At 38.7% G+C, this 12,568-nt stretch overlaps 1 protein-coding gene across 1 annotated transcript in view; it reads left to right on the top strand.

The window, feature by feature from the left end:
- Positions 1 to 12,568, top strand: part of LOC112047335 (exostosin-2) — a 33,842-nt gene that overhangs the window by 4,812 nt on the left and 16,462 nt on the right. The window contains exons 3-7 of the mRNA XM_024084426.2: positions 588 to 746; positions 5,467 to 5,650; positions 8,959 to 9,118; positions 10,360 to 10,480; positions 11,616 to 11,774. Coding sequence (XP_023940194.2) covers positions 588 to 746; positions 5,467 to 5,650; positions 8,959 to 9,118; positions 10,360 to 10,480; positions 11,616 to 11,774 — 783 coding nt within the window. The remainder of the gene's footprint in view (positions 1 to 587; positions 747 to 5,466; positions 5,651 to 8,958; positions 9,119 to 10,359; positions 10,481 to 11,615; positions 11,775 to 12,568) is intronic.

The raw sequence follows: 12,568 nt of genomic DNA, 5'->3' as shown, positions 1-12,568 counted from the left end.
GAATGAATGACGTCATTGATCATAGTGATCCTTAGATTTGTATGGGCGTTCAAACAAAGTTACAACTATCTTTGTTATTTGTTCGTTTATGTTTATCTCTATACTAATATTACAAAGAGGAAAGATTTGATTGTTTGTTTGTTTGCATTGAATAGGCTTTGAAATTACTGAACCGATTTGAAAAATTCTTTCACTGTTGGAAAGCTACACTATCCCCGAGTTCTGTAGGCTATATTTTATCCCCGTACTCCTACGATAAGGGAACCACGCGGGTTAAAGCGTACGGCGTCTGCTAGTACTTAATACAAATTTTACAAATGTTCCGACAATCTTTGATTTATGTATGAATTAGTTAATATTGACCTCATTTACCTGAATGTCTTGTAAAAATCAATATATTCGAACCATACATCATCCCTATTGATCATTGGTTCAATGGTTTATCCGTGATAAGGTGACAGCCAGACAGACAGACTTACTTTCGCATGTAAGTAAATATATACTCAGAGGCACAATTATCCGCCCACTTTAATATACTCGAAAGTGGGCGGATAATTGTGCTTCTGAGTATAGATGGTGTTGTGTAGGAGCGACGCGGCGAGCTGTACTGGCAGCTCCGGTGGGTGTACGAGAGATACTTCTCCAGCATAGAGAAGATCACGCTGACGACGCTGGAGATCATCAACGAGAAGGTGTTTCCCTTGGCAGCCAGGATGTATGAGGATTGGAACATGCCTGAACACATAGTAAGTGATTTCTCTCTATCATTTATTTACTTTTTTTAGGCAATGTATAAAAATCTATATATGTATTTAAAAAAAATAATCCATATATCCCTTGGTCACGCCATCATGCGTGTACGGCTGGACCGATTTGACTATTTTTTTTGATGAGTTTGTTATTGTTAGGAGAAAGTTCTTATGACAGAAAAAATTAAAGGGTAGGGGTAGGGTAGGGATAGGGTAGGAGTGGTTGAAAGTTAGGAATCGAACCTACGCCCTCCGAATCGAAGGCAGAGGTCATATCCACTGGGCTATCACGTCGTCATACAGGAATGAAGTAATGCTAAAGGTAAGAACTTCACGATCTGAAAATAGCATGTTAAATCATTCAATATTGTGCGTATCAACATTATCAATAATATCAACAATATTATCACGGAACCCTCTTTACACGATTTCAACTATCACTCTTCTACCATAGACAGGGTAACATTGTGAAGAATTACCCAATCTGGAACAAATCTTGCTTGTCCCGCCAATCGTTAGTAGAAATAAATAACGTTTGATTTCTGTAATAGCAGAAATAATACCTATTGGATTATCAAAGTTGGAAGTTTCTAAGTAGGCCGCTAATCCGTCGGCGCCGGCATCTACTCGTAGTACGATAAGCCAGTAAAGAGGCAGAAGGCATTGTACTCAGATAAAAGCGTCGCAGCCGTCGACTCTGTGACTAAGACTAAAAATAACTGCCTATCTCGCTACTACGGCCTACGAGCCTTTGTAGTCGCAGAGACCACCGCCATTAATCACCGCGAAGATTATGTTCATAGAATGTATTCGATATTTTATAACACTAGCGGACGCCCGCGAATTGGTCCGCGTGAAACTCTATGTAAACTTTCAACTACCCCTACCCTACCCTACTTTTTCTGATTTTCGGCGTAATTTCTTAAATATTTTCTGCCATAAGAATCTCTCCTGGCAATAACAAACAAAAAAAATGCGTGACCAAGTGATATATGGATTTTTATTTTTATATATGTTTATAGATTTTATTAAAACAATTCCTATATGTTGTCGAACCTTCATGAAAATCATGAAGTTTTAAATACTTCAAAATTAATGAAGACGTTATCAATTGTTTATTTTGGTCGTGATTTTTTATGGTTCAAAATTACTTACCACTAATTTTAAACAATGTATAGACATATACACATACAATAATATTTAAAAGTTTATTCGAATGGTCCTGCTAGCATTACAAGTTATTGACAATTAAAAATAAATGTCAAAAATCCTAGTGCCGTACTAAAATGGTGGTGCCGGAAGTCAGAACAAACTTTTAACTGTCGACATTTGCAGAAGCAAAATAGGTCATTTATTACTGTACGGCATTTGTGCAATTCGTTTTGTACACATATACAGATACTTTACCCGAAAACGCCGTACATTTCTCCAGCGCAGGAGTCGAAATATAAGGGTCGCAAGCCTTACTTTTCACTTGCGTACTCACCTGTACCGTTCAGAAATGACGGCATAGTGCTCAGAGTTATTTTCTGATATAGTAACAGCCAAGCGTTGGGTCATTTCACATGTAATTTTTGTTCAAGGGCTTGTAGTCAATACTACTGTGTGTGTCACACATCATACGTTTTGCTCGTCAATCATGAATAACATAATAGATAGAGTAGAGCCTAAAAATCAGAATTAATTTAATGAATCATCTTACATTAATGATAAATATACCGAAAAAGAAATATCGAATACGTAATTCACAAGTATTATCATGTTTCACAGAAAAAACGACAGGTTAGTTAACGTGTAGGGTTTCAAGCAGCCGTCTCTTAGACTGCTTTGCTTATGTAAGGAGAAACATTAAAAATGTATTGCGTGCCGGCAGACAAGGAAAACATCGTTAGACGTGCATGTGCATGTACAGAGAGAAATTGTGTGACACATTGTCTCTGTGATGAACGTGTCAATCATTCGGACAGGAGCGAGCAATGGGCGGGGTGATCCGCAAAGATAATGTTTCACTATTCAATCTGTGATACCAACAGTCTGTATAATGGGGATGATGACTAGGTTTGAATATATTGATTTTTATGAGACGTCATCAACCCATATTCGGCTCACTGTTGAGCTCGAGTTTCCTCTCAGAATGAGAGGGGCAAGGCCATTAGTCCACCACGCTGGCCCAATGCGGATTGGCAGACTTCACACACGCAGAGAATTAAGATAACTCTCTGGTATGCAGGTTTCCTCACGATGTTTTCCTTCACTGATTGAGACACGTGATATTTAATTTCTTAAAATGCACACAACTGAAAAGTTGGAGGTGCATGCCCCGGACTGGATTCGAACCCACACCCTCCGGAATCGTAGGCAGAGGTCATATTCACTGGGCTATCACGGCTCTTTTTTTATGAGACATTCGGTATTTTTATGGGACATAAATAAGGTCAATATTAACTATTTTATACAAAAAATAAACAAAGATTGTCTGGATGTTTGTAAAAAAATCTTTTATCGTAATTACATGAAAATTCATACATTTATAGCTTCCTTACATTCAAATGTGACATTTTTCATTATATGAAGTACTTTTCTTTATAAGCGTTCGCGTGAAAATCGATGTGAACTTTCGACCCCTATTTGGCCCCCTTCTATTTATATTTTCGCATGTTTTATAAACAGTAGTAATAAATAGACAACAGCTAATCATTTCACAAAAATATCACTCAAAACATGAACGAAATATTAAAAAAATACTTAAAACTCCTATTGAACCCTTTACAGGACATTTTTGAAAAATCTGGAATTACATTATTTTTAGTATTTTTCTGGCAGTATACCTACTATTTTTTACAAGTGCAACTTGAATAATGAAGGACTTTCCATACAAATTTTCAACCCTATTCAATAGATTCAGCGTGATGCCCGGCCAACAAACACGGACAGACAGTCAAAGAGACAAAAAATCAATACATAAAATATTTTTGACTTTACGGCTTAGTATTCTAGCTTGGTTCACAAAAGTAACTTATATTGGAATTTATAATAGTTTGGGCATGTGGAATTTCTGACCAATGGGGTACCCAACACCTTCGTCAATAGTCATACGTACGGAGACCGCACCCAACTCTCGGTGTGTCACACCTTTGACCATGAAACTTCAATAGTCCCAATATATATATAATAGGCGTCGAATGCAACACGGAGTATTGGCATAAAATAAAATATTGAAAATGTTGAGGCTTTAAATTATCATTGGGTTGGAAAAAGATTATCGTAAGAAGTTTTAATTAATAATTAATTTATTAGATTCTATTCTGCGCGAAAAACCAACGAAATCAAAATGAAATCCGACAAAAAGCCTTGTACTTATTACGTTTACTCAAAGTCACTGACATAGCGAGCCGCGTAGCTGAAGTGGATATGGGCAGGCTACATAGTCCGAAGAGCCGATGGACGTTCCAAGGTCAGGAATGGCGACCCTGCATAGGAAAACGCAGTGTTGATCGATCCCTCAATATGTGGACCAAGGATATCAAGCGGGTTGACTCTAGACCGTTGTATTTGAAAGTCCAAGGGGCCTATGTCCAACAGTGGACATCCTTATGCTGTTGATGATGATGATGATGATAATACGTTTCACTCTGCAATCAGAGCATCCCTATCGAGATCGATTCTAAAAATACATTTTGTAAAGTGTGTCTATAACATTTTCAGCTTACACATTTCTTTAAAAATATTGTAAAGTCTATACAATATCAAGGCATTTCAGCATACTAACATTATTTCCAGAAATGTTTCATTAAAACAATGTAACGCTACGATTTTCCAGCGTTGTTTTCAGCAATTCCCATTAAAAACCACTACCAACTGCCAGGCCTTTGAATGTAGTTCAGAATTCGGTTTAAAGCATGATAGCGGACCGTTTTCCGCGCGAAATTCTTAATTGAACATAATTTGTATGAAGTTTTCTTGTTAAAGTTTTAACAATGCTCTCGGGAAAGGCCCATGTTTTTCTATTCACCGCCGCTGCTAGGCGCTAAAGTTTAAATAGAACACTTGAACTATTGCATAACGTAAGGCCGGCCTCTGATCCGATCGACTATATTTTTCTCGAGATATCTGTATTATGTATAAGGCGATGTGGCTTTAAAATTGCAGTCTAGGAATTGCTTTGGTTAAATCATGACTTACTGTTGAACTTTTCAATTTAGATCTTACAATTTGTTACGCTGTGTATAATGTTTTTATAACTCTGAATATTGAGGGATTTTTAATTTAATAAATGTGTACGATGTCTTTGTTTCTCTTTTGAATAGGATAGTAGAGTTGCTTTCTTAGATTCCTTAAAACATTGCTCAAATTTTTCAGGGTTATTAAAAATTATCATGCATACAAAGTATATTTATAACTTATAGTAATAATTATAACTATAAAAAGGTTAAACGGATCCGGAGTCGGGGCGTGGCAAAGAGATAGGTAAAAAAGCACATTGGCTACTTTTCATCCCGATATTTTCACGCGAGCGGGATCTAAGTGAGTGAAATTGCGGCTCCACTGCCAGTAGTTAGTAAAATAGTTAAGACAACAAAGTTCGTTTTTGGTGCGACTTGCAAAGAGCGAGATTATTCATATTTATTCTTTATTTCATTACCAATATTCGCTATGTAATATATACACAGGACTTTGTTTATATTAAGTAAAAAAATATATTATGTTCTTTGTCCAGTACGGTCCGGTGAACCCCCTGTTCTTACCGGTGACGGCGCCGAAGTCCCCAGGCTTCACGGCGGTCATCCTGACGTACGACCGCGTCGACAGCCTGTTCACGCTCGTGCGCCAGCTGGTGCGCACGCCGAGCCTCGCCAAGATCCTCGTCGTGTGGAACAACCAGAAGAAACCGCCTCCGCCTGGTGAGTTGACAGTTGACGTGTGTTCACGGCGGTCACCCTGACGTACGACCGCGTCGACAGCCTGTTCACAGTCGTGCGCCAGCTGGTGAACATGCCGAGCCTCGCCAAGATCCTCGTCGTGTGGAACAACCAGAAGAAACCGCCTCCGCCTGGTGAGTTGACAGTTGACGTGTGTTCACGGCGGTCACCCTGACGTACGACCGCGTCGACAGCCTGTTCACGCTCGTGCGCCAGCTGGTGAACATGCCGAGCCTCGCCAAGATCCTCGTCGTGTGGAACAACCAGAAGAAACCCCCTCCGTCTGGTGAGTTGACAGTTATCGTGTCTTCACGGCGGTTATCCTGACGTACGACCGCGGCGACAGCCTGTTCACGCTCGTGCGCCAGCTGATGAGCTGACGTGTTTCTTTATGTCATTTGGCAACTTACATCAAGACATAATCCAAATGACCCATGGCCACTACCTGATAATCTTGGACTTTATCGTCAGATCTGCTCCTTAGTCACAGTAGTCTCTTTTTGCATTCTCGCTTCATTCAAAAAGGTTAAGATCGACAACACTAGGTATATGTACCTATAATAATTGTCCAATTAGTTTCTCAGGGTAATACACAGTGACGATATAAAATCGGTTCACTGAAGTTCAAGACGAGCTTGATAAATATGAAACTGAACAAATCAAACAAACAAGAATCATGTCTTTGATATCTTCACGGGTTCTTGAGATAAAGACTCTTGAAAGACAGGCAGATGGAGGTACAGACAGACAGACAGCAAAGCAATCTTACAGTGGTGCCATTTATCCGTTTGTAAAAAATATAAATATTCTAAAATATTTACAGTCTATGCGTAATATGCCGAATCGTTGTAATGGTTATTACTCGCCTCTCACTTTCGTATATGACGCTTTCAGCGTGTTTTGAGCGTTGACTTCATTGTAAACAATTCTGTTTGCGTTATACGCACACTGGCGCGTCTCTTTGGAATAATTCTAGCTTTTGAATATGTGTATTTTGATAATAAGCAGGGTTGCCAACAATAACAATAATTGTGTATGAAAATAGCATCTTTTACAGTGGATCGATCGATTATTATCACTGAATGAAATGTTGTTAGACCAGGCGCTGTGAGGTATTGAGTGTGCACAATTCGACGACCGCAATCTTTTCACAGTTTTGAACTTAATAGAACATGCAGATTACCATTCTGCATGTTCCATTCTTTTGTTATACAATACCCCCCTTGGTGTAGAAGGTATGGTTTGAACAAATGCTTTGTATCAGTTTTTATCATAACATTGTCACACTAATAGCCAACCTATTAAAAAAACACAAGAATGTTAAAAACAAACATTTTTTAAAAACGTATCACCCCGGAACTAACAAAGGAGGTACAGCGCCTAGTCTATGTCAACAGATTTGTTTTGATTCAAAGCTAGTTGATCAATCAATGTGTAATAAAAAATCCAAGTATTCTAATATAACGAAATTTTAATCTGAATATACTAAAATGTAAATAATAAGTAATAAATTTTTGTAAAAATATATTTTGACATACTTAGTAACTTTTCGCTCACTATATGCTTAGATCTTTGAAACTACGCAACGTTTTTTAAAGCGGTTTCCATCATTCAATAAAAGGGATTCTAAAGAGGTTTTATATGTATAGCTTAACGTAGTTTTCCACGCAGATAACGTCACGGACATTCTCTAGTATTTATTAAATAGATCTAGGTGGCAACCCTAATCAGGCCAACTCGGAGTTAAATAATAATAGTCGAGAAATGCTGAAGCAGAGTTCCAATTGAGCGAGCAATTAATCTCATAAACGGCATTATACATGCAACTTGTTAATGTCCATTGTACTGAGAGTGAAATTGCGCTGTATTAAGTTAAAATCAATTTTATGCCGCTCGCAATAAGACTGATTGTCGGGCCAATCGAATTATTACATTATCATTTGCGCGTTCTGATTTATATATTTTTTTTTTATTCAACGAACGCACCCGCGGTATGCGGTGCTATGCGTTGGCTTTTAATTCAGACATCTTAGTTCGTTAAAAAGTACTACATTGGATTACATTATAGTAGAGTTTTCATTTTAAGGATCATAAAACGTGCAAGATGAATTTTTTGCGCTCTAAATGCACATAAATCAACAGATATTGCGTTATCTTTACATTCTGCTTCAAGTAATGTAATGTGGTTGGTAATTAACACTTTTATTTTTGTAGACTAGTTAACGCCCGCGACTTTGTTTGCTTGGAAAACTCTGAATTGACTAACTTTAAAGAACTTTTATAGAAAGTTTCCCATATCGTTTACCTACCATAAAGTTGTCCAAGAAAACTTTCAGTGGTTGCATACATACAAAAAATAAACCTTTATTCCAAAATTTCTAGTTCTAGATTAATTAGATTTGGCTCTGGTTGATAAATCACTCAAACAAGCCAAGTATCTATACCTAAAGGTTTGGATTAAGTCAGTGATCAGTCAAACGGAAAAATGATAAAGTTTCCCAATAAAGTTCATTTTGATTTCTGAATAAATTAGTTTTAACATAAAGCTATGAGGGTTCAACGCTCCCAGTCTGAAAATAAGGCAAAGTACTACAATAAATTCAGCAAAGTATTTTCAATAGGTAGGCATATTTTCTTCGCTGTAACTGTGTAAGCGTCCAAATGAAGATATTAGAACGTCATGCTGACACCCGAGAAAATGACATTTAGGCTTCCATAGCTTTACGCACAAATTCGCAAAAGGAGATGGTCTAAAATTGTATGGAGCCTAGGATCAGTCACTGTACCCTGGCGGAAATAAAAGAAAATATTTTTTTCAACTATTTTCGATCATACAAATCTACGAATTCGCCTTAATTCTTTTGAAATAATATTCATTTCTTCCCAAGAAATGCAACACTAATATGGGTAATAATGGCGGATTGATGACGTTTTCAATGCAGTAGTCGATTTGACGTTTGCTGTCAATTGTCATGTCATAGTTGCTTTCAGGGCGCCATCTTGATATAACTCAAAAACTTGGGTTTTAATTTTATTCATTTCTTTTCATTTAGTTACATTTATTGACTTATTTAGATTTTAATAAAATCCTTATATCTTTTAAATTTTAATGATACGGGGTACAAGAGTGGACCTGAAATGGACCATCTCCTTTAGGGTCCCATCCCCACTCGTTGGTCTACTGTCGTACCCACTCCTAACACAGGTTTTCCACCTATTTCAAGGGAAATATTGGTCATATTTACAACATGACTAGCATTTTTTAAATAAATGGTATTTTCTGTTTCCAGCGTCCGAATGGCCGGTCGTGAACAAACCGCTCAAAGTGATACGCACCAAAGAGAACAAACTATCCAACAGATTCTACCCGTACGACGAGATCGAGACCGAGTGTCAGCTCACGATAGATGACGACATCGTCATGTTGACGCCTGACGAGCTGGAATTCGGGTGAGTTAGTTGGTTGATCGTGATTTGAGGTCGTTACTGTCGCGTATTAAATGGCTTGTTACTTTGTTTTATTGACTAGGGTTGGCGACTGTGCGATTTTTATTTTTAACACGTTTTATGTCTTCGTTTGCAATGATTATTTTATTTTAGATATGTTTCATTTTAATTATATTACTTGCGGTGGATTCGCAAGTTTTTGCTAGTCATCAAATTAATATAAAGGTGAAAGTTTGTATGTATGTTTGTTACTCCTTTACGCCGCTACTACTGAAATAATTTGCTTGAAATTTGGTATAAAGATAGATAATATATACTCGTACCATGGTTTAACAGGCTACTTTTGTACCGGAAAATTCACAGTTCCCGCGGAATTAGGGAAAAACTATATTTCAGGCGGACGAAGTCGCGAGCGTTTGCGGGTATTACCTTAATAAATTCATAAAATAACGAATTGAATAGAAAATTATAATATAAAATGAAGCCATCATGTAAAATATAGTCGTCAGTCACGACACCATGGCGGCCACGTTTCACCGTCACTTAAATATTCTACTTTATGTCATAAAGAGATTATGAGCGGAAACAATTGACATTCATCCTTATTACGCAGGTAATAGGGGTTGGTTTCGCATAATTCTCAGTTGTTCTCACGTGTCGTGCGATTTTTGTATCTAATTTTTTTATTGTACCCGCAATTTCGTTAACTTGATGGATGTTGTTTTGAAACTAGATGTAATAAGAGTGTTGATGAATAATTTTAGCTTTCTATCGGAAAATATATTGTTTCTTCGTGATACTGAAATGATTACTTCAGTAATAATGCATGACAATATTTTCTATGATAAAAGTAATGTATTTCAATTCAATTTAGTTAACCAGTTTACATAAAAATGTATGTATAGTTAGATACATGAAAATGTATGTTAATTGTTTGATTCTAAACTTAAAAAATGGCTTTTTAAACCATACGAGCATAAGTACAAATAATACTTTAAAATCATTTATTTTCTTTCACAATATATATTTAAGCGTTTATTTTTGTCTATGGTCAGTTTCGACGTGAGTTTTTATTGCTTTACTCTCAATATGTATATTTGTCTGTGGTTCTAGTTACTTTGACTAGGTTCTAGTGAACTTTTGATTCCTTTTTTTCAAAATTAAATTTTTGTTCTTGGTTTCAGTTTAAATGTGACCTTTTATTTCTTTTTTTTTTCAAAATATACTTTTGTCTATGGTTCCAGTTTCGATGTGTGGCGGGAGTTCCCCGACCGGATAGTGGGGTTTCCGTCCCGACTTCACGTGTGGGACAACGTCACCAGCTCGTGGAAGTACTACAGTGAATGGACCAACCAGATCTCTATGGTGAGTTGTCTTCTCTGTCGTTAGTAGTAGGGCAACTGCTTCTTCGGCCCAGTTTGCCTTTGTAGCTTCTAATTAGATCCTAGTACTGATTCGAGTTGTGAAATATTGAGCTTTCTTTCAAGAAGGGGATGACCCATTCCACATACATTGTTTGCCCCCATAAAAAAGCTTAAAGTGTCATAATTAAACTTTGTGTTTGTGTTTGTTGTATATTCATGGTGTTGATGTATTTTTGGCCCTAGATAGCAGGGTTATTGCATATAGAGTATTATAACATATAATCAATTTATACTTATTTACTAAAAATATATTATTAGACTAGGTAAAATGGTGAAACCCCTCTAGGTGAGGATGAAGGTCTCCTTCAGTGCGGACCATCTTTGCCGATCTTTGGCTTGTTTAACCCACGTAGCGATTTTTACAATGTCTTTGGACCACCTACCAAGTGATCGGCCTACTCGCCTGTAACCCGGGTGGCCTTACCAAGATTTCTTCTTGTCCAACGATTGTCACTCTTCCTTCACTCTTCCTTGCTACATGGCCTTGTTAGTGCATAGTGAAACATTATCATCATAGGTCTGCCACTCTGCATTAGAGCAGCGTGCTTAGTGCCTCCTGTAATAAAGAAGGCTTGATGATGACCTGAAGAAAGAAACCTGCACCTATAAAATATTATATTCAGTATCCGGCTCGAAGGACCACTTGTTGGATACTGACTATAATATTTTATAGTTGCAGGTTTCTTTCTTCGGTTTTCTTGCTTCTTCTTGATTCTATCTTTGAATAAATGTATGATGTTGCAGATTTTGATATGTAAGGTTTATGAGTCCGTCGTTGATGAGGTCTGTTCCTAATGTGTGTGACGTTTTAAATGAATTGACGTCTGTCACCTTGTTTTCTTGTCTATTTATTTTGACATGTTATGAAATAACGTTTTACGTCCTCAGAGGATAAAATGATAATAATGAGGTTATTGTGGTCGAGTATTTTATCCTCTGAATTTTATTTGTTGTTTCACAACAGCCTTCTTTTGGGCCATTTAAATTGGCTGACAATTTTGATGGTGATGATGATGATGATGATGATGATGATTCTATTCTATGGTACCACAGTGGATGCATTTGTTGTGTGGCAGGTGCTGACCGGCGCGGCGTTCCACCACAAGATCTGGTCGTGGTACTACACGCACCGCATGCCGGCCGCCGTGCGCGCGTGGGTCGACGACAACTTCAACTGCGAGGACATCGCCATGAACTTCCTCGTCGCCAACGTCACCAGGAAACCGCCCATCAAGGTAAGTTGGCCCTTGACTGCGACCTCACCTGATGTTGGCGCTCCACCACAAGATCTGGTCGTGGTACTACACGCACCGCATGCCGGCCGCCGTGCGCGCGTGGGTCGACGACAACTTCAACTGCGAGGACATCGCCATGAACTTCCTCGTCGCCAACGTCACCAGGAAACCGCCCATCAAGGTAAGTTGGCCCTTGACTGCGACCTCACCTGATGTTGGCGCTCCACCACAAGATCTGGTCGTGGTACTACACGCACAGCATGCCGACCGCCGTGCGCGCGTGGGTCGACGACAACTTCAACTGCGAGGACATCGCCATGAACTTCCTCGTCGCCAACGTCACCAGGAAACCGCCCATCAAGGTAAGTTGGCCCTTGACTGCGACCTCACCTGATGTTGGCGCTCCACCACAAGATCTGGTCGTGGTACTACACGCACCGCATGCCGACCGCCGTGCGCGCGTGGGTCGACGACAACTTCAACTGCGAGGACATCGCCATGAACTTCCTCGTCGCCAACGTCACCAGGAAACCGCCCATCAAGGTAAGTTAGCCCTTGACTGCGATCTCACTTGATGTTAGATCTATTAGAATCTTCTTCTTCTTCCTAGCGTGGTCCTACAATGTGGAGTCCGATTTCCAACATAATCGCCCACTTTGTCCGATCTTGGGCATCCGACTTCTTGAGTTTGTTGGCTCTCAAGTCATCGTGTACGATGTCGAGCTGGCGCTTTTTGGGGCGGCTTCGAGATTTATCTCCAGGACTGCAGTTCAAACATCTGTTACTCACGTAGC

This window comes from Bicyclus anynana, chromosome 13, assembly GCF_947172395.1.
Source record: "Bicyclus anynana chromosome 13, ilBicAnyn1.1, whole genome shotgun sequence".
NCBI classification, from domain to species: domain Eukaryota; kingdom Metazoa; phylum Arthropoda; class Insecta; order Lepidoptera; family Nymphalidae; genus Bicyclus; species Bicyclus anynana.
The sequence above is the reverse complement of the archived record's forward strand: the minus strand, read 5'-3'. Positions and strand labels throughout refer to the sequence as shown.